Source organism: Canis lupus, chromosome 23, assembly GCF_048164855.1.
Source record: "Canis lupus baileyi chromosome 23, mCanLup2.hap1, whole genome shotgun sequence".
Lineage (NCBI taxonomy): Eukaryota > Metazoa > Chordata > Mammalia > Carnivora > Canidae > Canis > Canis lupus.
In genome coordinates, this window is record NC_132860.1 from 10,834,285 (window position 1) to 10,856,937 (window position 22,653).

Here is a 22,653-nt window from a genome sequence, read left to right on the forward strand (position 1 = left end):
CCCGCCCCACACCTAGTGATCAGAGCCCTGTGGGAGGAACCTAGTGGGCCCCAATCTGATTAAAATGCTGCCTCTGGGCCTGGGGCTTCCCCTGTGAAACCAGCAAGATAAGGCTGAGTGAGGGCAACCACATCCCTTTGGCTTTCATCCAATACCCCCTGGCTCACTCCAGTAGGGTTCCAGCATATTCTGAACCAAGGTGACTGATTTTGTGAAGAACATGCATTTCGATTCAGCTTGTGTTCTTCATTTACCACCGTACTAGATGGCGAGGAAACAAAGTCCTGACTCCTGCTCTCAGGGAGCCTACGGGGTAGCTGGAGCGATAAGACGTGTGCCTGTAATAATGTGAGAGAGCAAAACATGGCAGGGGTAACACCCTGAGGATAAACACCAAAACTCACCTCCTTCTCTCCCCCTCCCTCCGTCAGCACATCCCATCCACGCTGGAATGCCTGAGCCGCTCCACCCTGCTCTGTGTCTCAGCCCTGGCTGTCATCTCCTATGTCACGCCTGTGTTCCTCGTGGCCCTCTTGCCCCTGGCCGTGGTGTGCTACTTCATCCAGAAGTATTTCCGGGTGGCATCCAGGTGACGGCAGCCTTTGCCAGCCTCAGGGGGATGAGGGATGGGAGGTGCTTTGCCATGGGTAGTTCGGTACTCATTGACAGGGTAATTATCAAAAAGTAGTAGAGTCACAATCCCCCTGAAACGGAAAGTAGAAATGAAGGAAAAAGAGAGACTCATTTTCCACCACCCTGATGTAACCATCTGCTGGCACACACGCGTGTGCACACACACACACACACACACTGCCGGTAACATCTGAATTATTTCCTTAGGCGAGATGATCAGGAGTGGAACTGCCAGGTTGGGTGTACGATCACATTCATGCCCTTCATTCATTTTGCTAAAATGCTTCTCAGGGGGGATTGGAGTCCAGTGACCGCTCTGATTGCGGATGCACGAAGTCCAGGGCACCTGATGGGAGGGCTGCTATGGCAACCGTACCTCCCAGCCGAGGGGGCCCGAGCAGGCCCCGAGGCCTTGACCTGAGGGAGCCTTCCACATTCATCACATTCGCCCTCCAGAGCCTCGGGAGCCACACGGGCTTCTTTCCGACTCAGAATTTCCTAAGAACGTTCTCTAGAAGTTCTTTCTGGGAGTGACTCTGTGAAAACTCATAGATTCAAATAATTCTAGGGAAAATCTGAAAGACTCTCTAGACCCCGTGTTTATCGAATTGCCAATTGCAACCTATCAGCGGGGTCACGAAATCAGTATTACAGGCCGCAGCCAGCCTGTTTTTTAAAAATGAAAGTGAACAGGAAATATCAGATGGTATGAACATAGAAACAGTGAGTTTTGCTTCATGAAACCTTTGGGTCGTGGAGAAGGGTGGGTGTGTGGGCGCGCGCATGGACTTATAACATAAAAATGTATTTCTTACTGTAGGTTATAATCAAAAGGTTAAGTACCTTTCCCAAGTGCACAAGGTTGATTAGTAACTAGAGTCAGAATGCTGATTATCAATAAAAACAATTACATTTAGATGCATTTTGACCATGACTACCTTGCCCGAGTACTGGGTAGAGTAGGATCTCCTGGCACCCGCGAGGAGCATGTTGATGTTCACAATCACTGTGGCTTTTTAAACACTGTACAAGCTGTTTTACAAAGTTCATTTCTCCTGCCAGAGAAACCACCCTGTTCCCCTGGCATCCTCTCTGCCCTGGGGACAGTCTGTTCAGGAAAGCTGCTTCCGGCCTTGCACCCCCACACACACTGATGTGCTTGTCACTGTGCAGCTGGGGGGAGCAGGAGCCCTTCTGTTGCCGTGGAAACCTCTGGCCTTTGCCCCTCGAGGAGCTCTTTATTTTTTTTTTTTTAAGATTTTATTTATTTATTCATAGACACAGAGAGAGAGGCAGAGACACAGGCAGAGGGAGAAGCAGGCTCCATGCAGGGAGCCCGATGTGGGACTTGATCCCAGGTCTCCAGGATCACACCCCAGGCTGCAGGCGGCACCAAACCGCTGCGCCACCGGGGCTGCCCCTTGAGGAGCTTTTTAGATACTGGCCTGTGATGTGCCTAAATCAACTGTGGCTCCTGGGGAGGCGACTGAAAGCCCTTGGAGGCTGGCACGACCCGAAGGTCTCCTCTGGGCGCCCTTCGTGTCTCAGGTCCTCTCTCCAGCTGTGTGCAGGGGCAGGCTGCTGACCTGTGGAAGGGAACCCCCAGTGCCTGCCTAGCTGTGCTGCAGAGTGAGGGACAGACACCTGGGGGAGGAGGACAGGGCCCCAGATGACAGTGACGGCACCGGCACGCTGAGGGACAGACACACGGGGTGGGGGGATGGTACCGTGGTCTGCCCACAGGGAGATGCCAAGACTCAGACAGGGGAAGCCATTTGCCCACACAGTGTTTGGGGGGGAAGCTGGGGTTCAGACCCAGGCAGAGCCCCAAGCCTGCCCTCTTACCCTTCTGCTCTGCTCCCTTGCACAGGGACCTGCAGCAGCTGGATGATACCACCCAGCTCCCTCTGCTCTCCCATTTTGCTGAAACTGTAGAAGGTCTCACCACCATCCGGGCCTTCAGGTACCAGATCTACCCCGAGGTGGGGGTGGGTGGGAGTGGGGCCAGGGCCACAGGTCCTGTGACTCAGTTGTCAGGGCTCGGCTTAGGGAGGCCCAGGACACAGGTCTCTCAACCCCTCCTCAGGCCCCAAAGCCCAGAGGGGTCGGGTCCAGTGGGCTCCACTGTATGATCCAGAGAGGAAAATCGCAGCCCTGCAGCCAAGTCCAGAGCCTTTGTGAAGTAAGGAAGGGCATGCAAAGAAATAGGGCTGCAACATAGCCTCACATATCAAATGCTAGAAAGGCTTTTACATCTTGTGGGCCAGCCCTGAGCCCATCTTTTATTGGGAATCTCCAGGGACTCAAACACTGTGCTAAGTGCTTTACATGCCAATCTCATTCATTCTGCACTTCAGTCCAAGGCACTCAGCAAGATTATTCCCATTTTCCAAATAAGGAAATTGAGGCTCAGAGAGACTGTGTAACCTATCTGGCTAAGGTCCTATAAAGCCCAGACTTGAACCTGCCCATTCATTCGATAAGCATTCATGCCAGGCACTAAAAAAACAGAGATGAGTCAGATGAGCCCCTGCCTTGGAAGGATTTACAACCCAGGCTTTGAGTAGCCCTGGAGAACCCCATGTGACAGGCCTTCAGAATACAGACTGTGGGACCATAGAAGGGAGGCATTCACAGAAGGCTTCATGGAGGAGATGCTATGAGAGCTAGCATCAAAGGGTAAATAAAAGTTCACCAAGTTGGAGGAATGCCCCCACCCCCAACTCCAGTGCCCCTGCAGTCCACCCTAAATCATGATGTTGGGCTGGACGGGAGTGTCTGAGGCTGCCTGGGCGGGGCGGGGGCGTGGGGGCTATTGCTCCCTGCCCCAGCTTCTGTCTGATGTCTGATCCCTCCTCCGGCCAAACAGGCCAGAGATCCCTGACTCAGAGAGTTGGGCCTCTGGTCTCTAAACCTTACCCAGAGAGTGATTCCAGGTTATTTTTAGGATGGCACAGCTATGCGGGATGTGACAGTAACCATGCGACACCCAGTCCTGTGTCCAGGAGTAACCCTAGGGCTCAAGGACCAGCCAAGAGGATCCAGGAAGGCTTGCGAGTCCTCCCTCCAAGCCCCAAAGCTCTAGGAGAGGTGCCCAGGCCCCTGGAGCAACACTGTGGCCCCATTCACTCCCTGGGGACATCTGTGCCAGTGAAAATGCTCTTAGGGGCCTTGTCTGAGTAAAGCAAAGCAGAGGCCTGCCCTGGCCGTGGCTCTGCTCCCTAGACAGCCCCTGCCCCTGTACAAGCCTGTGCTGTCTTCTTTCCAGAAGGCCCTGGGAACCTGACAGGACCCAAAGGTCTCCTCTGGGCACCCTTCCTGTCTCAAGCCTGCACTGCCCCAGTTCCTTTGACTCCAGGGCCCTTGACGCTCCTGGGCCTGGCCTCTACTCAGTCTTAGCACTGCTCCTCTCACACATGGTGTCCCAGAGGCCTTCAGGCTGGGCCTGGGGCAGAGAGATTGTGACTTTCCTCAAGAGGGCTGGACCCTCTCAGTAGGACCTGAGTGGATGCAGCACCCGCAACAGCCTGTGGTCAGTCGGAGGAACTGCCGCCCAGTGAGGCCTCCCACACCCTGCACTGACACCGTGGGTGACTTTTACATGTGGATGAAGGACTTTTTAGTCATCCCTGGGTGTGTTTAATTCATTAGTTCTTGCCCAGCAGCCTGCCCTGTTGAGAGCTAACTAGCATTTCTCGATTATGCACTTAACACATGCCTGGCAGTGTGCTAAGTGCTGTATGTGTGTTATTGCACTTAATGCTCACAAGAGCCCCATGACATAGATACATTCAGCAGCCACGTTCAACAGATAAGGCTGAGTCACCAGCCTGAGGTCACACATGGTCAGAGCCAGTGCTAGGCTTGGAACCCAGGCCTGTGGGACCGTCTGGTTTCTCTAGGAGGCCCTGCTTTTTTTTTTTTTTTTTTTTTAAGATTTTATATATTTATTTATTTATGAGAGACACAGAGAAAGAGGGTGAGACATAAGCAGAGGGAGAAGCAGGCTCCCTGTGGGGAGCCCGATGTGGGACTCGATCCCAGGACCCCAGGATCATGCCCTAAGCTGAAGGCAGATGCTCAACCGCTGAGCCACCCAGGTGTCCCGGAGGTCCTGCTTTTTCCCAGATGTTTCAAGAGTACCCAGCCCTTGACTCAGTGTTTCAGCCCAGGTGGAAACTTACTGTCTCCATTTTACTAATGAGGAGACTGAGTCTCGGTCCTGACACACAGCCAATATGTAAGAATGCTCAGAAGCTACATCTCCCACCACCCTCATGCACACCCACCCCTCAGGCTCTCCTGTCACATACACGTGCACAAGCATGTAGATGGCTCCAGCATGCACCCAGTCACACCCTTCAGACTTCGGGCTGCACACTCACCCACAGACACCTCACCCACAGACACACCATCACCGTGGCTGTGCAATCGTATACTCTCTCACACCTTAGAGGCTCCCTTTGCTCTCCTCTTCTCAGACACAGAGGTCAGGCGCAGCGCCTCCACCCAGAAACAATCAAAGCAGAACAAACACCTTCCAAGAACGAAAAGCAAATGCCCAGTAAGACTCATCTTGAGCCTTGAGAGTCCCCAGTTGTTTCCCCTGAGACCAATGCTACGACAGCTCCCATTCCTTCCTTTGCTCATCATGAAACAAGTGCTCCGCCCCTCCTCTGGACTGGGCCAAGCCAGCCAGGTGTTGGGGGGGGGGGGGCGGCCAGGGAGAGATGCCAGGAGCCCAGGCTGCTCAGAGAGAAGAAGCAGGTTCATTCAAAGTAACACAAGGAGAACATGGTGAGGGCACAAGGGAAGGAAAGAAGCCTCCAGAATTCCTTCCTCATACAGAGAGATCCCATCTACATTAGAGGGTCATGGAAGGTTCCATTTGTTCAGCAAGTATTTATTGACAGTGCCAGGTGCTACGGATGCCCTGCCGAACAAAACAGCCACGGGTTCCATTCTCACAGGCTTTATGGTCTCATGAGGGAGATAAGCAGCTAGAGAAAAGAACATACATGAACAGAGGTTACAAAGCAAACAGGCTGCAGAGATGGAGAACCATAGGCCGGGAGAGGCCACCCTGAGGAGGTACCATTTAAGGTAAAGCCTGAAGGCTGAGAGGAATCAGCCTTGTGAGGAGCAGAGGAGAAAGCTTCCTGGGCAGAGGGGACAGCATGTACAAAGGCCCTGGGGTGGGAAAGACCTTGGTATTGTCATGAAACTGAAAAGGGGCAAGTAATAAATTACTTTATTGTAACTTCTGTGACTACAAGGCAGTGAGCAAGGCAATTTGTGGCATAGAAGGAGGCTAGGTTGGCAGGAGCCAGCTCACACGGACTCAAGCCATTGATATTCGAAGCAGGGGAGAGATGGAAGGCAATTTATGATTTCCAAAGATTAGGCTGGCTGCTGTGTGCAGAGCAGGCTGTGGGGAGACAGCAGGGGGACCTCCGGGGAGGCTGATGCAGTAGGCCAGGTGAGTTTGTGGGCAGCAAGCAGGAGAGGCAGGCAGACACAGGGCTATTTTGGATGTAGACGTAAGAGGTCTTGTACAGGGATTAGACGTGAATCTAGATGATTCCTCGGTTTCTGGTCTGAGAATCCGGGTGGGCAGAGGTGCCCTTTACTGTAATAGGGAGGCCCTGGAGAAAAGAACGGGTCTTGGGGTGAAAGCAGGAGTTTGAAGGAGGTGGGAGTCTTGACAAGTTTGAATTAAGTAGCAAGGAGCCAAGGGCAGTCCAGGGAGGAATGGCACACATAAAGTCACACATGGCACATGCACTGGCTGCTTCTCTGTAAGTAGGGAGAGTCCGGGCACCGTGCGGACCCTCAGACCCTCCCCATCCTCCCTCCAGGTATGAGGCTAGGTTCCAGCAGAAGCTCCTCGAATACACGGACTCCAACAACATCGCCTCCCTGTTCCTCACGGCTGCCAACAGATGGCTAGAAGTCCGCATGGCAAGTGCCACCCGCCCCCAACTCCGGGGCCCCGGGACACGACCAGAGGGCAGGAAGAGAGCACGGAACACCACTTGCCTGCGCGCACAGGGCGGGCACTGAGCCCTCCTGTTTCCCCAGCCCCCCGCGGCCCTCCTTGGGTCTGGCTGCACCCCCTCTTCCCCGTCACCCCCCGGGCCTAGTGTACCTGAGGTGGGCGCCGAGAGCCAGAAGAGCTGTGTGGTTGACTGTGAGGAGCGTGTGTCTGGAGTGGGCCCTGTGACCCGTGTGGGCCAGCTGGTGAGACGCACGTTCAGGCCCGCGCAGATGGCTGGGGAGCGGGGGGAGCAGCATAAGCTGCGTGCACACGCTGTCTCCTGGGGCTCCAGCCGTCAAGGCCTCCTGTGCGTCTGACAACGTGTAGGAGTGTGGCTGGGCTGAGCTGCTCCCTGCCCTGAAGGGCCTGACGTGGGCTTGGTGGGTGGGGGCTGTGTGGCTTCAACCCTGGGGGCCCACACTGGCTCGCCTCCCTCCCCAGGAGTACATCGGTGCCTGCGTGGTCCTCATCGCCGCCGTGACCTCCATCTCCAACTCCCTGCACAGGGAGCTCTCTGCTGGCCTGGTGGGCCTGGGCCTTACCTATGCCCTAATGGTGAGTGGCTGCAGACTGGGACAGGGGAGGGCTCAGATACCCGCACTTGGGGAATCTGAGGCACCTCCAGGCCTTCTCCCGAGCGACTGTGAGTCTGATGCAGGAGGGACCATGTGGGTAGGAGAGCTAACCCAGGGCCGGGGCCCCAGACAGATGCTGGGTAAGGATCCACATTCATCGTAACCCCCCCTGTGCCTCCAGGGGGACCCCCCACCCCCATGAAGAGGCAGCAGAAGGCACTGAGGGCTCCTGGCCCTTCAGCTGTAAGAAGAGCCATGCTGGTGGCCGGGCTTGGATCAAGTGCTCCCTGACTCGCCACAGGTCTCCAACTACCTCAACTGGATGGTGAGGAACCTGGCGGACATGGAGATCCAGCTGGGGGCCGTGAAGCGCATCCATGGGCTCCTCAAAACCGAGGCGGAGAGTTACGAGGGGCTGCTGGGTGAGAGGCCCGGATGGGGGGCGTGGTAGGAAAAGGGGGGCCCTCCTGGATGCCAGCTGCCGCCTCTGTCGGCTGGCTGAGCCCCGGTGTGCCCTCAGCACCCTCACTCATCCCGAAGAACTGGCCAGACCAAGGGAAGATCCAGATCCAGAACCTCAGTGTGCGCTATGACAGCTCCCTGAAGCCAGTGCTGAAGCATGTCAACGCCCTCATCTCCCCAGGACAGAAGGTCAGTGTCAGCTCATGCCCACCCAGGGCCTCCAGGCTCCCACCTGGTCAGAACCCCCTCCCCCAGGGCTGGCCCTGGGCCCCTCACACTGACAAGGCTCAGCCGCCCTCTCCTCTACTCCTCCCTGCTCCTTCTGCTGCCCTCACTCACCAAGAGGATGGACACCCCACGCTCCCCTGGTTGAGAGGGCTTTTGTCAGGGCCCCCCTGCAAATGGTCAGGGGCTCTCCCAGGGCACTGCCCCCACCCCTTAGCTTCAGAGCAAGTCCTCAGGACAGACAGCGAGGCCACACTTGTCCTGGGGAGGGAGCCCCTGCCTGGCACTCTGACCCAACTCTGATTGATTCCCTCCTCACCCCCCCTCTGCTCTGACAAGGCCCCTCTCCTTCTCTTTGTCTCTGCCCCTCTTTTCTTTCTTTCTTTTTTTTTTTTTTTTTTTTAATTCATGAGAGAGACACAGAGAGAGAGGCAGAGACACAGGCAGAGGGAGAAGCAGGCTCCATGCCGGGAGCCTGATGTGGGACTCGATCCCGGAACTCCAGGATCACGCCCTGGGCCAAAGGCAGGCACTAAACCGCTGAGCCACCCAGGGATCCCCACTGCCCCTCTGTCTTTGTGGCTGTCTGCCTCACTATCTCTGACCTTTAGATGTACCTCTGTCCCTGCCTCGGGCTCCTCCCATCTGTCCCCACCTCTCTTGTCCTTCTGTGTCACCATCTCTATACTAGTCCTGATTGTCATTTCTGTTGGCACCTGTGGGCCGGGAAGCAATGGTGTCAGAGATGACTCCAGTTTAAGATGGGGCTCACAGATCCATCCCTGCCAACCGCACTGAGCCACTCCCAGGCCCTCCATCACACCCGTGCACACAGAGTATGCACCAGTGCCCCCACCTCCCCTGCAGCCACATACCAGGCACAGCAAGACCTACACCCAGGCCCAGGAAAATGGACATCTGTACCCTGCACTTGCTTGCGGGTCCCCGTCGGAGGCTCCTCTGCAGAAAGCAGCCCTGGCCAAAAAGCTGGTCACAAAGCCAGGACAAGAGACATGCCATGAAAATGCCTGCAATGCCTCCAATGCCTGCAAATCCCAGAGCCAACCCCAGAAGATCCCAGCCAGCCCCAGGTACTCACAGTGTGCTTCCTCCTCTCTCCAGATTGGGATCTGCGGCCGCACAGGCAGTGGGAAGTCTTCCTTCTCTCTCGCCTTCTTCCGCATGGTGGACACGTTTGAGGGTGAGTTGTGTGACAACACATGTACCCAGAGCCACCAGATGGGACCTCAGTCCCGGTGTATGGTTAGACGTCATAGGAGGCCCAGCAATCACTGCCTACCCCTGCATCCTCGATGGGACCCATGTTCCCAGGCTGAACCTGTCCCCAGCACCACCAGCTCCCCCACTCCCTAGTGGCCCACCTGGGACACGGTCTCCACACAGGGCGCATCATCATTGACGGCATCGACATCGCCAAACTGCCACTGCATACCCTGCGCTCCCGCCTCTCTATCATCCTGCAGGACCCCGTCCTCTTCAGCGGCACCATCCGGTGAGCCCCACCACTCTGGCAGGCACCCCCCTGGGTCCCAGGCCCAGCCCCTTGGAGCTGGGGTGTAAGGAGGAGCGGCTGGGTGAGGCCAAGAGTGCCCAGCTGGGTACCCCTCCCTGGGTGGGCAGCCCTGGGGCTGACCTGCTCCCTCACGGTGCTGCCTTTGGGCCTTTCTCTTCCCTGTGAGGCCCAGGCAGGCGCTGGTGGAGGTAGCACCACCCTCGGGCTGGGCATGCGTCCTCCACCCATTGCCACCTGCCGCCCCCTTCCAGCCAGCACCCACCCCTCCCCAGGCCATGTTCTTACTCACTGCTCCCCCTGCCAGGCCCTGCTTTTCTCCCTGAGCGGGTTTCCTGTCCCCCTCCAGGTTTAACCTGGACCCGGAGAAGAAGTGCTCGGACAGCACGCTGTGGGAGGCCCTGGAGATCGCCCAGCTGAAGCTGGTGGTGAAGGCGCTGCCTGGAGGCCTGGGTATCTACTCCCGCCGCGGCGGGTGCCCCAGGGCGTCTGGGGGGCTGCGAGGGGAGGCTCACAGCCATGCCCTAGCGTTTACAGTCTAGGGCCCGGCAGGACCCCAGGGACCATTAGTTTTCCCTTTCAGGAGCTCAGGAGCTCAAGTGAACTGTCCCAGGCCATGCGACCGGTCAGTTCAGGGGCTCCCTCCTCCCGGGGCCCCGGGGCAGGGCGTGGGGGGCAGCAGGAGTCACCAGGAGACGCGCTTGCAAGTCCATCCTGCCGCGGCAGCATGTCCAGTCCTGCCCGCGCCGTCCCCCTGCCGCCCAGGTCTGCCCCGAGGAAGGAGAGGGCGGGGGAAATCAAGGCCCGGGTCACTCCCCGAGGGTGCAGGGAAGACTGCCCCCACCCCAGAGGACACCCTTGGTGTATTTGCTCCGGCCCCCAGGGCGGTGGGGGCAGGCCAAGCCAGGCCTCAGAGACTCACCCCACCAGGGCCCACACACACGCAGCACATACACACTAGTGCACACACCCACCCACGCGCCCCCAGGACCGCCCAGGTCACGGCGGCGCACACCTGCGGAGGGCGCACTTCTCTTTGTAGTCAACACAGATGGCAGCTGTCCAGCTCTGCACCCCCTCCCCCCCACCGTCCTCGTGACACACACTCGTGTGTTTGCCCCATGCACTTCCTAACAGCCCTAAGCCATGCTGTCTACTAAACTCCCAGTGCCAGATTAACTCAGCCCTGCTCCTCCGCCCGGGGCTGTTCTCAGATGCCATCATCACGGAAGGTGGGGAGAATTTCAGCCAAGGCCAGAGGCAACTGTTCTGCCTGGCTCGGGCCTTCGTGAGGAAGACCAGCATCTTCATCATGGATGAAGCCACAGCCTCCATCGACATGGCCACGGTCAGTCCTGAGCACATCTGTGGGGTGGGGTCTTGGAGAGGGTTTTCAGGGGCTCTTAGGGTGAAATTTGCACCAAGTGGTCCTGAAGCTCCAGTTGTCTTTATCATCAAGGGCCATCTGCAGCAGAAAAGGCAAAGGGCTGGGGGGGACCCTGACTCCAGCTAGTCTCGGGGCACGTTTATAGCACACATACACGCAGGCTGCACACAGACCCACAGAGACCTCACACCCATCACCCGCCACACAGCACAGCCAGACACACAGCACACCTACACGCGCAGAGCTGAGCCCCCGGCAGGCTGAGCCCAGCCCCCGCATGTTAGAACTTGGCTGGTCCTATGGGGACAAGAATCAGACAAAGGAGGAGGGATGGGCTAGGAGTGGGGTCCCATGGGAGCTGGACTGCAACCCTGGGCCCCACATCCCCAAAGCCAGACCAGACCACATCCACTAGGCAGATGAGCCAACAGCTGTTCCTCCCATTTGGCAGGAAAACATCCTCCAGAAGGTGGTAATGACGGCCTTCGCAGACCGCACTGTGGTCACCATCGCGGTAAGGGGCCCCTGTTGGGGTGGGGGGAACACCCAGAGAGAGGGTTGGCCACTGGGCTCACCTGGGCCTGGCAATCAGGAGAAGACCGTGGAGCAACGACGATGCAGAGCAGTCTGGAGGGCTTGCAGGGAACCTGGACGGCAGGCAGCACATGGCGGGGGGGGGGGGGGGGGGGAGTGGAAGGACTTACCCCCCAACTTCCTTCAGAACTCTTCTTTCTCCGGAATCCAAGGCCCGCCCCTGTCCCAAGTGAGCTAGCCTAGGGGTTACTTCTCTATAGGGACTGGCGGTTGGGATGTGAGGCGATCTCTGAGTCTTGAGGCCCAGAGGTGAGGGCAGAGCTGAGACTTGGTAAGGAGAGAGGTGTCACCAGTGAACAGAGGGCTTGGAGTCACAGCCACCCCAGGAAGGGCCACAGGGATGGGACCTCCTATCCACACACCTCTTCCTCCAGACTGCAGGAGGGGCACCCTCAGCTGCCCCTCCCCCCCCCCACCCTGACCAGCACCCCCCTCCCCCCCAGCACCGTGTGCACACCATCCTGAGTGCAGACCTGGTGATTGTCCTGAAGCGCGGCGCCATCCTTGAGTTCGACAAGCCAGAGAAGCTGCTCAGCCGGAAGGACAGCGTCTTCGCCTCCTTCGTGCGTGCAGACAAGTGACCTGCTGGAGCCCAAGTGCCGCCCCTTAGACCACCCTGCCCCCGTCTCCTGCCTGGGCTCTCTAACTGTAAATCACTTATAAATAAAGAGATTGGTTGTTTCCTACCGGAGGCCTCCTCAGGTCTGGTGGGCAGGGACCGGGGTGGCCTGTGGGTCCCGCAGAGCCAGCCTGCCTGGCTTCAGGCACCTTGAGGCTGTGTGAGCATGGGCAGCAGTGTGTTTCCTTCTCTGTGAAATAAGGGTTGTAGTATTAGTCTGTTCAGGCGGCTGTAACAAAATAGCAGACACTGAGACTTAAACAAAAATGTTTTCTGACAGATCTGGAGGCTGGAAATCCAAGATCAAGGTGTCATGGGTTTGGTTTCTCCTAAGGACTTAATGAGCTCTTCACAGGCCCTATCTCCAAATACTGTCACACTGGGGAGCTTCAACATAGGAACTTAGGGCTTTAACAAATGGATTTGGGGAGGGGATACAATTTAATCCATAACAGAAGTTATAGCATTTTTGTGATTATCTCATTAGACAAAAGATTATTTCACTTTATTTCTTGGATTAAAATTGTGGGGTGCCCTGGATTAGTGCTGTTTCCATGACAAATGACAAGAACCCAACTCAAAGTGGCTTAAACTGGGGCAGCCTGGGTGGCTCGGTGGTTTAGCGCTTGCCTTCGGCCCAGGGCATGATCCTGGAGACCCGGGATCGAGACCCACATCGGGGTCCCTGCATGGAGCCTGCTTCTCCCTCTGCCTGTGTCTCTGCCTCTCTGTCTCTCTGTGTTCCTCTCATGAATAAATAAATAAAATCCTTAAAAAAAAAAGTGGCTTAAACAAAAACTGGCATTTATTGCCCTGTGTGATGGAGAAGGCCAGGAGGTTATACTACTTCAAGCATGGCTGGATCCAGGTTTCTGACATCAGGGATGTGTTTCCACATCTGGGTTCCATCTTCCTCTCTCTGTCTGATGACAAATGGCCACTAGCACCTCCAGCTTATACCCTGCCCCTCTGAAAAAGAGATGTTTTTTCCCAATCGTCCCAGCAAAAGTCTAGGGAACAAATCTCAGTGGACCAATAGACCAACTTAATACCCCTACCTCTGTGTGTCAAAGGGCTGGGATAACGCTGACTGGCAAGGCCCAGATCTCATGTCCCCATCTGTGTCCCCCAGGTAGAGGCATTCAGAATGGGAGAAGGGTGGTCTCTCAGAGGGAAGGAAGCACAGTGCATATACCACAAATGAGCCAGGTGGCAGCTGGAGATACTGAGGCCCAGACACTGGGGAAACTAAAACAACAGATATGCTCAGATTCTATCAGCATCGTGAAATAGGAGTGCACACCTCCCTCAGCCAAGAGATGGTGACACTCATTTACATATCGTGTTATTATCACTCACACATTGACTTCAGTACTGGCTGCCCCAGCTATGGGGTGCAAACCCAAAAGTCTTCGTCCTGTGTGCTCTTGGTTGCAATGGGATCAGAGCAATGTAAGGAAAACACACCAGTCACTGGAGAGAGGCCCAACACAGACCTTTTGGATATTACAGGAGCCAGAGGGGATCAGGAACTGAGAGCTCTGTGAGGCCTGGCAGGCTGCCTGGGGGAGGTAAGATTTAAGCTGGGCATGAGAGGGGTGGGAATTGGATAGGCAGAGTAAGAGAAAATGGCCCATGGGGCAGGAGGTGGGGGCATAAGGTCGTAGAGCCTTAAATGCCAGGACAAGGAGTCTGGGATAAGCCTATGAACAAAAGGGAAGTGGAGAAGGTTTTTGAGTGAGAAAGGAACCTGCCAAGTGCAGTATTTGGAGGAGACGAGTATGAGGAGGTAAGGATGGAACAGGGCAGGAGGCTGAGGTCTTTGGGTAAGGGGCTTACCTTTCTAGAAAGGGTGGAACAGGTAATAGCTGAGGCCTCAGGACCTGTGAGGCAGGGTCTTGCCTTTCCAGCTCTAAGGTGCTTCTGGGGGCCTAGCAACCCTCTCCATTGAGGGGCCTCCAAGAGCAGAGCCTGGGAGGGGAGAAGATTCCTGACCCCACCCCCACCTCTCGTCAACCACACCCCAAGGGATCGGAGAGATGTAGCAGGAGCAGAGCAAGGTCCATACTGAAGTCTTGCAGGGATGCCCAAGGCCATTCTGGCCCAAACCCCTCTATAGGACCCCTGATGGCCTGTCAACTTTGACCTGGACACTCCAAAGGTATGGGTCATCTCTAGTTATTAGGACTGACTCTTCCATATGTGAAATCACAGCCTGCCTCTGTTCCACTCAGCGTCTGTACTGGTTCTCTACTTTGGGCCACATAAAATTATTAGTCCATCCCCCTTGGGCCCCTGGAGTTTTTGCAATGGTGCCCAAACTCCCTAGGGAGCTCTCCAAGGCTCCTTTTCTGGTGGCTGGACAGATGTAGTTGCTTCAAAGGTAGCCCTGTCTCCTTGAGCTCCCCACTCTGATCATCCTGTCCTCCCCTCCCAATGCTAGGCACTGCATCTTTGTTAATACAGCCCAAGCTCGCACTTACCCTGAGTAGCGGTGTTTACTCTGCCTGCAGGTGAGTATGAGAAAGGAACACTCAATATGCAAATCACAGTCTGCCCCCACTCTCGCCTGTATCCCCACCGTCCCCATTTTGGTGCCCTGCCTCAAATCCCTACTCCAATAACTGAACACACATAGGTCAGGGCTACATAAAGATCTGAGCCCCAGAGAGGAAATGGGGCCATTACTGTCACAGCAACAGAAACCTGAGAACCCGGATTCCGCACCTGAGGGGCAAGTCACAGGGCCACCGTAGGCTGGCGTCTGCAGTAGAAGCATCACTCAAGTTCAGGTCAAGAGCTTGAATCCCCCAGTTCCCAAGCCAACCCTAATACAACCCCACAGGACCCACGTGCCTCCCATTACCTAAGGTGTAAGAGACCAGGCTGCAGGTGTAAAACAAGCATCCCTACCTCAAACTCTCTTTAAAATACAGGGGTCTGGGGCACTTGGGTGGCTTATTCGGTTAAGCGTCTGCCTTCAGCTCAGGTCAGGATCCTAAGGCCCTGTGACGGCCGCATCAGCACAGAGCCTGCTTCTCCCTCTCCTTCTGCGGCTCCCCGTTTGTGCTCTTGCTTGCTCTCTCTTGCTCTTTCTCACTCTCCATCAAATAAAATCGTAATAAAAAAAAAAAGAAAGAAAGAAAAATACAGGGGCATAGTCGTGGGATGATTAAGAAGATGCAACCACCACCCCGGGGCTTCTGTGCTCCTACACCTACTAATAAGGCACATTGTTTTCTGGGGAGGGGGTCCGTGGCTTTCGTCAAACTCTCAAAGGATCCATGACTCAGGATTAAGAGCATCCCCGAAGAGAAGGAGCATTCGGTGGAGAAACCTTTAGGCCACCTAAGCAGCTTGGTGACGCAGCTCCCCAGGGCCTCCGTCTGCGGGGCCCCGCGAAGCCCAGTGCGGCAGGGGGGTGCGGGCCCAGCTGGGGATGGGGAGCCGGGAGCAGGAACCAGGCCACCGGCGGCTGCGGTCCAGGCCGCAGGGGGAACCGCTTTGGGCGCCTCGCATCCCGCCGCCCCGAGGCCCGCCCGCGGATCTGGAGCGGGGGTGGGGGGGGCGCGGGTGTGGACGCGGGGGGCGGGTGTGGACGCGGGGGGCGGGGCTCGCGCCCGCACCGCCCCCTCCAGCTCGGGAGCGGGTCGGGCTCCCCCTGGCGGCCCCGGCCCCCGCTCCGCCGCTCCCCGGCTCCCGCGCCCCCGCCCTCAATCTCCTGCCCGCAGCCGGCGCAGGTGGGTCTCCGCGGACGCACGGACGGACGCACGGACGGACGGACGGACGGGAGGACGAGCGGCGGGGGCGGCCGGGCGGCGGGAGGGGCGGGGAGGCGGCGGCGGCGGCGGCTTGAGGAGCAGGAGCAGGTGCGGCGGGGGGGGGGGGGGGGGCGGGACGGAGCGGCGCGCGGGGCGGGGGCGCGGCGCCCACTGGCGACCTGCGTGGGGCGGGCGGGGAGCGGGGGCGCGGGGCCGGGGCCGCGGCTGCGAGGGCGCCGGGCCGGGTCGCGCTGGGGCAGTGCAGTTGGGTGGGGGGGACTGAGCGCGCAGGAGCCCAAGGAGACCGAAAGGACGGGAACCGGCGGGGCATCCGAGCCGCCGCGGGGCGCCAGGGGCAGGGGTTAAGAGGCGGGGCCACACCTGGCGGCCCGCTGGGGGTCGTCGGAGCCGGGGCTGGAGTTTGGGAGGCGCCCGGAGCAGAAGGGGGCGCCGTGTGAGGTCCGGCGAGTTGGGAAGCTCCCAGGGGTTAAGTTCCAGGGCAGAGGAGGAGGCATCGGAGCGGGAGGCCCAGGGAAGTCAGCGGAGGAAGGGAGGGAGCTGACATGGAGGGCAGGGCGGGGAGCAGGGGGTAGCGGGCTCGCGGGCACCCGGCGGCTGCGCCCAGGTTGGCAGGCGGCTTTCAAGAAGCGGGGGGCGGGGGGCCAGGGGAGGTGAGGATGCGTCAGGTCGCAGAGGCATCGCAGAAGTGAGGCCGGCACAGACCGAGCGTGGTCCCGGGGCAGGGAACCCCACAGTGAGGCCCAGGTCTTGGTCAGGGGGGTGCCCCCCATGGGGGAAGCCTCTCCCTGGTGGTTGCTGCAGCCATGCTGTCCCGAAAAGGCATCATCCCCGAGGAGTACGTGCTCACGCGGCTGGCCGAGGACCCCGCAGAGCCCCGGTACCGAGCTCGGGAGCGGAGGGCCCGCTTCGTGTCCAAGAACGGCAATTGCAACGTAGCGCACAAGAACATCCGGGAGCAGGGCCGATTCCTGCAGGACGTATTCACCACGCTGGTGGACCTCAAGTGGCCACACACACTGCTCATCTTTACCATGTCCTTCCTGTGCAGCTGGCTGCTCTTTGCCATGGTCTGGTGGCTCATCGCCTTCGCCCACGGTGACCTGGCCCCCGGTGAGGGCACTGCGGTGCCCTGTGTCACCAGCATCCACTCTTTTTCATCCGCCTTCCTTTTCTCCATTGAGGTCCAGGTGACCATTGGCTTTGGCGGGCGCATGGTGACCGAGGAGTGCCCGCTGGCCATCTTGATCCTCATTGTGCAGAACATCGTGGGGCTCATGATCAATGCCATCATGCTGGGCTGCATCTTCATGAAGACGGCCCAGGCCCATCGGCGGGCCGAGACCCTCATCTTCAGCAAGCATGCGGTCATCGCAGTGCGCCACGGCCGCCTCTGCTTCATGCTGCGCGTCGGTGACCTCCGCAAGAGCATGATCATCAGCGCCACCATCCACATGCAGGTGGTGCGCAAGACCACCAGCCCCGAGGGTGAAGTGGTGCCCCTACACCAGGTGGACATCCCCATGGAGAACGGTGTGGGCGGCAACAGCATCTTCCTGGTAGCTCCTCTCATCATCTACCACGTCATTGATGCCAACAGTCCACTCTATGACCTGGCACCCAGCGACCTGCATCACCATCAAGACCTGGAGATCATTGTCATCCTGGAGGGCGTGGTGGAAACCACGGGCATCACTACCCAGGCCCGCACCTCCTACCTGGCCGATGAGATCCTTTGGGGCCAGCGCTTTGTACCCATCGTGGCCGAGGAGGATGGCCGCTACTCTGTGGACTACTCCAAATTTGGCAACACCATCAAAGTGCCCACGCCACTCTGCACGGCCCGCCAGCTTGATGAGGACCGCAGCCTGCTGGACGCCCTGACCCTCGCCTCGGCCCGCGGTCCCCTGCGCAAGCGCAGTGTGGCTGTGGCCAAGGCCAAACCCAAGTTTAGCATCTCTCCGGATTCCCTGTCCTGAGCCATGGTCCCATGGGCCCCCACACTGCTTGTGCGCACAGGGCAGTATGGTATGGTATGTAGAGTGGACGTGGTGTGGGCTCCGTAGCCAGGCCAGGACCGGGTGTGAGGCTGGGCCCTCTTCAGCTCAGCCTCCCCTCCTGCTGTTAGCCCATGGTGTTACAAGGCACTTGTCACTCCTCTATTTCTGGCCTCAGCGGGAGCCTGTACTGGGTTATTTTTGTCTCTGCTCCTCCCAGCCCCAGCTCAGGACTGGCTCACCCTCCTCTCCCCTCCCCAGGCTGGGGAAGCTGTGGGAAGCACTGGACCCTAAAAGTTCGGTCTCCAGCCAGTTCTGCATCCCCATGCTCAGTTGACCACGAGCTGGGCAGGTGGCTGGGGAAGAACAATCCCCAGGTTGGCAATCGGCTGCTCTGTTTCTGTGGCCCCTAAGAGATGGCCAGCCACTCTTGGTCCCTGAAGAAGTGATGACCTCATGGGTGGGCCCTGCCAGCTGGGGAAGGCAGTCACTGAAGGAGCATGTTCCAGCCGGAGGATTGGAGGTATGCACAGGCTCAGGGAGGAAATGGTGTGCAGACACTCAGCTATGCTGAGCCCTAGTCGGGCACAGGAAAGAGGAGATGGGCCCCTGTGCCCTCGCCCCGTGCCCCGACACTGAGGCTTGGATGGTGAGGGGCTGCTGTGCCTGCCTGCTGCTGTTCCATCCCGGGAGGCGGGGGCGAGCCGGGGCAGACATTGGCATGCCAGGAAGAAGAAGGCTGAGGAGAGGGGGTCCTGGGCCCACCATCCAGACTTGAACTCTGGTTCTGGCTCCCCACCAGAGGCTGTCACTCCGTCTGTCCAGAGCGTGGCTGTGGAGGGTCTTTGGGCTGCTAGAAAAGGAGGTGTTGGAAAGCTCAGGATGGCGGAGGTGAGCAAGGCCCCTGACACAAGGAGGCCGTTGGTCCTCACGGGCCTGACCACAGGCGGGGCTCCTGGAGCGGTGCTGTCATCTGCCCAGGATTCTACTTTCTCTCGTCAATAAAACCTCCCTAAACTCTGGGCAGTTCTTGCTGGGGAAGGAGGAGGCCTACTGCTGGGCAGGGAGGGCACATTCCGAAGGGCACAGACCCTAACTGGGCAGCCAGGGAAAGCTGACCCTTAGCGCCCGATTCAGAGAGACTTTTACCTTTCTGCCTCAGGTAGCCCAGCCCTGCCAGCCTGTCTGGCCATTTCAATTTTGAGGCCCCCATCAGGCTTCTAGCCCTGTGCCCCGGCCTCCACGCCCGGGGATCTGCTGGAAGCCTGGGGTGGTCAGGGCAAGAGGTGCGACACCATATGCATTAGTGTACAGGCATACGTTGGAGATATTTTGCAGGTTTGGTGTCAGACCACCGCCGCGAAACAAATGTGGAGAAAAAGAGAGTCAAATGAATTTTTTTGGTTTCCCACTGCATATAAAAGTCATGTTTACACTCTACTGCAGTCTGTTAAGTGTGCAATAGCATTATGTCTAAAAAAAGCAATGTACCCTACCTTAATTAAAAAATACTTTATTGCTACAAAGTGCTAGCCATCGTCTGAGCCTTCAGTGAGTCATAATCTGTTCGCTAGTGGGCCTTGCGTCGATGTTGGTGGCTGCGGACCCATCAGGGTGGTGGCTGCTGGAGGTGGGGGTGGCTGTGGTAGTTTATATGAATTAGACAACAACAAAGTTGGCCACATCAAGTGACTCTTCCCTTCGCGAACGATCTGTCTGTGGCATGCGATGCTGTGCGATAGCATTTCACCCACTGTAGAACCTCTTTCAAAATTGTGGAGTCAATCCCCGTAAACCCTGCTGCTGCCCTATCAACTAAAGTTTATGTAATATTGTAATTCTTCTGTTGTCATTTCAACCATCTTCATGGCATCTTCACCAGCAGTAGATTCCATCTCAAGAAACCACTTTGTTTGCTCAGCCCTGAGAAGCAACTCCTCATCCTTTCAATTTTTATCCTGAGATTATACCCATTCCATCACATCTTTGGGTGCTACTTCTAATTCTTGTTCTCTTGCTAATTCCATCACCCTGCAGTTACTTCCTCTACTGAAGTCTTAAACCTTCAATTTGTTAAAAAAAATAAAATAAAATAAATGCAAATCTCAATAAAGCAAAGCATAAGAAAAAGAAGGTTATGGGGCAGCCCTGGTGGCACAGCGGTTTAGCGCCACCTGCAGCCCAGGGCATGGTCCTGGAGACCTGGGATCGAGTCCCTCGTCAGGCTCTCTGTATGATGCCTGCTTCTTCCTCTGCCTGTGTCTCTGCCTCTCTCTCTCTCTGTCTCTATGAATAAATAAATAAAATCTTTAAAAAAAAAAAAAAAAAGGAAGGTTATGCCCGTAGTAACTGGAGTGTAAGCTCTCAAGCCAACTTGGGTTCAGATCCTGGTTCTGGCTCTAAGGCCTCGGTCAACAACTTACCTCTCTGGGCCTCAGTTGCCTCATTTATAATGTAGGACTGCTACTAATACACACCTCACAGAATTGTCTTGGGGATAAGTGAAAAACATTTGCAAAAGGCTTAAGTACCTGGTCCGTAGTAAGTGCTCAATAAGTGTTAACTGTTGTGATGCTGCTGAATCAGCCATGATGGGACCAGTGACCACACAAATATTAAGGGAGAAATTGTGCTTTCCCTTGGTGATGAGCTTCTCTGCCCGGTCTTATTTCCTGCACAATGCACCTGCCCAGCTCAGACCCTGATGACACAGTTCTGGCAGCGCCAATTACATGGTCTTCTGGTCTCACGTCACCCCCTACAATCCATCTGCCATGCAGCTCCCAGAGTGGTCTTATTCAAAAGGTTACGATCATCTCCTCCCATGTCAAGTAGCTTCATTAATTCCCCATGGCCTTCTGGGTCCAGGCTAGACCCCGGAGCCAGCCATTTCTACTTTCTGGCCTTACAGTTGAGTTCTCTTGCTAGGACCTTGGGCAACCACCCATCCCCTGGCAGCCTTACTATTCCCCCCTTGCATGTAATATTGACCTTCCAACCTCTGTGCTTTCTTCTGTTATTCCCTTTGCCTGGAATATGCAGGCCTCATCTCTGCCTGTTGAAATCCAAAGAAGTCCAGGCCAAATGATGCCTCCTTGAAGCCTTCCCTGATTCTTCTGAAAAGAGATGGTCTCTTCCCTTCCTCTGTGTTTATGGGCACTCTGCTTTTCCTTGTGGTTGTGACATCACCAAGTCCATGACTCCTTGAGGTCAGGGACTATATCTGATTCAGCACCGTGGCTGGCACAAAGTGCTGAATGAATGAATGAATGAATGATGAATAGTGTATAGGACAACAAGCCAGCATCCCTGTTGCAGATTGAGGACTGCAGTGGGCATCAGCAGGATCAGTGAGTTTGTCCTGGGCTACTTCAGAGGTATGGCTGAAGAGGAAGCTTCCGCTACTGGTCCAGGCTCTAAGCTGCCCCCTCGTGCACCCACAGTCCCCCAACATTGACCAGTTTGTGACTTAGAAGAAGAGGGATAAGAAGCTACTCAGAGTCAGCCCAGAGGTCTGGACACAGTGCCTGGCTCCTGGGACTCAGCTTGGCTGTCCTTAAGACCAGCAGAGGGGCAAGGCTCATGGATGAGAAGCCGCTCAGCAGCACCTTGCTTGGGACCCCATCCAGAGCAACCTTCCTCCACCCCCTCCACCCTAAACCCCTGGTGACAGTGAAGGGACAGAACTGAGGGCTCAGCGCCACCTGCTGGCCACAGAAAAGACCTACTTGATCAGAAAATCAGGGCCACTTGTCCTAGGCTTTCCACTCCCACGAGACCCCCCCCCTCCCCCCCAGCCTTAAGGCTTACCTCAGGGAGGAGCTAGAAAGTTCCAGGCATGGAGGGAGCTGCTAATCTCAACATAAAAAGGACGCCAAGCCACCCATTTCCTGTAGTGAAACTGAATTGCTAGTCTGGAAAAACTAGCCCACTAGCCATACTGGAAACCTGCCTGGGCCTGATGCCTATGGATTTAGCATGTTGCCAATTACCACAAGGCCCACATGTTACCCATGAAGGTGGCCCTCTGGACTTTCTGCTGGAGAGGACTCACCCAGCTTCTACAGGACCCACTTTCTCTCCCCAGGTGACATCCTTCCAGCTCCTCCCCAACATCCTTCCTGAGGGAGCTTGTGGTAAGGAGAGTAGCTCTGGCTCCCCACAGCACTCTGGGCTCATCTTTGAGGTCTCCTCAGTGTCGGGTATCAGACACCTTGTGTTTTATGAAGACATGAACTCTGCATGTCAAAGTCGTGTTGACCCCAGATCAGGGCAGGTCTAAATCACAAAAGATCTGTTCCAGCTTGAAAGGAGCTGGAAAAAGGTGGAGCCATGGGGTTAAAGTCAGAATCAGGTTCCAGAGAGTGGTTTTGTGGCTCTAGAATCTAGGTTATTGGCATCCTCTCTTCCATGTCCACCTGCCTGGGGCATTGCATAAACCTTCATGGAAAGGGAAGTGCTACCTACACCCTCCCCTACTTCCACTCTGGGCTGACATGAAAGGTAGGCTACCTTGACTGGCCAGCTTGGGCACAAGGAGTACAAACATCTGCCTTTCCCTTGACCTTGTGTCTTCCCAGGCACCAATGCCAGTGAGTGGAAGGGGTGATACTAAGTACATATGCAACTATGCAATTTATTTCCTTCACTGGGAGAAGCAGTGGCGTGCAGGAGTATGGGTCAACAGCACACAAAGCCCTCTTCAGCTCTCCTTCGTCACATGCCTCTACTTCATTAAAGAGTATCATTCTTTGCACCACAGTATGTTTCAAACTCCTCCTCCCCAGACCATCAGCCCTCAAGGTGAAGCAAAA

General features: G+C 56.6%; 2 protein-coding genes and 1 long non-coding RNA gene across 11 annotated transcripts in view; 2 read left to right on the forward strand and 1 right to left on the reverse strand.

The window, feature by feature from the left end:
- The window catches only part of ABCC8 (ATP binding cassette subfamily C member 8), a 75,778-nt gene extending 63,648 nt beyond the window's left edge, over positions 1 to 12,130 (forward strand). For 8 of the 9 annotated variants that reach the window (XM_072793881.1, XM_072793884.1, XM_072793882.1 and 5 more), the window contains 12 exons: positions 432 to 589; positions 2,504 to 2,596; positions 6,492 to 6,594; positions 7,112 to 7,225; positions 7,547 to 7,667; positions 7,766 to 7,896; positions 9,055 to 9,133; positions 9,337 to 9,445; positions 9,813 to 9,916; positions 10,678 to 10,811; positions 11,302 to 11,364; positions 11,888 to 12,130. In XM_072793881.1, coding sequence (XP_072649982.1) covers positions 432 to 589; positions 2,504 to 2,596; positions 6,492 to 6,594; positions 7,112 to 7,225; positions 7,547 to 7,667; positions 7,766 to 7,896; positions 9,055 to 9,133; positions 9,337 to 9,445; positions 9,813 to 9,916; positions 10,678 to 10,811; positions 11,302 to 11,364; positions 11,888 to 12,025 — 1,347 coding nt within the window. In that variant the 3' untranslated portion in view covers positions 12,026 to 12,130. Of the gene's footprint in view, positions 1 to 431; positions 590 to 2,503; positions 2,597 to 6,491; positions 6,595 to 7,111; positions 7,226 to 7,426; positions 7,668 to 7,765; positions 7,897 to 9,054; positions 9,134 to 9,336; positions 9,446 to 9,812; positions 9,917 to 10,677; positions 10,812 to 11,301; positions 11,365 to 11,887 lie in introns of those variants that run through there. The other variant, XM_072793889.1, reaches the window with a different exon arrangement.
- On the reverse strand, positions 5,869 to 10,521 carry LOC140614724 (uncharacterized). Its single transcript, XR_012015508.1, has 3 exons — positions 9,032 to 10,521; positions 6,782 to 8,919; positions 5,869 to 6,278 (listed from the first exon to the last, which is right to left on the reverse strand). It is a non-coding gene; the product is annotated as an uncharacterized lncRNA (long non-coding RNA).
- A 3,587-nt stretch (positions 12,131 to 15,717) lies between the features above and the next one.
- On the forward strand, positions 15,718 to 19,365 carry KCNJ11 (potassium inwardly rectifying channel subfamily J member 11). The gene is made up of 2 exons (XM_072793890.1): positions 15,718 to 15,803; positions 16,665 to 19,365. Exon 2 carries the CDS (start codon positions 16,877 to 16,879, stop codon positions 17,819 to 17,821), a length of 945 nt encoding a protein of 314 aa, XP_072649991.1. The 5' UTR covers positions 15,718 to 15,803; positions 16,665 to 16,876; the 3' UTR covers positions 17,822 to 19,365.
- Positions 19,366 to 22,653: the final 3,288 nt, after the last annotated feature.

What these genes read in the sequence shown, in the direction of transcription:
- KCNJ11 (XM_072793890.1), top strand. Translation starts at nt 16,877, where the DNA reads ATGTCCTTCCTGTGCAGCTGGCTGCTCTTTGCCATGGTCTGGTGGCTC.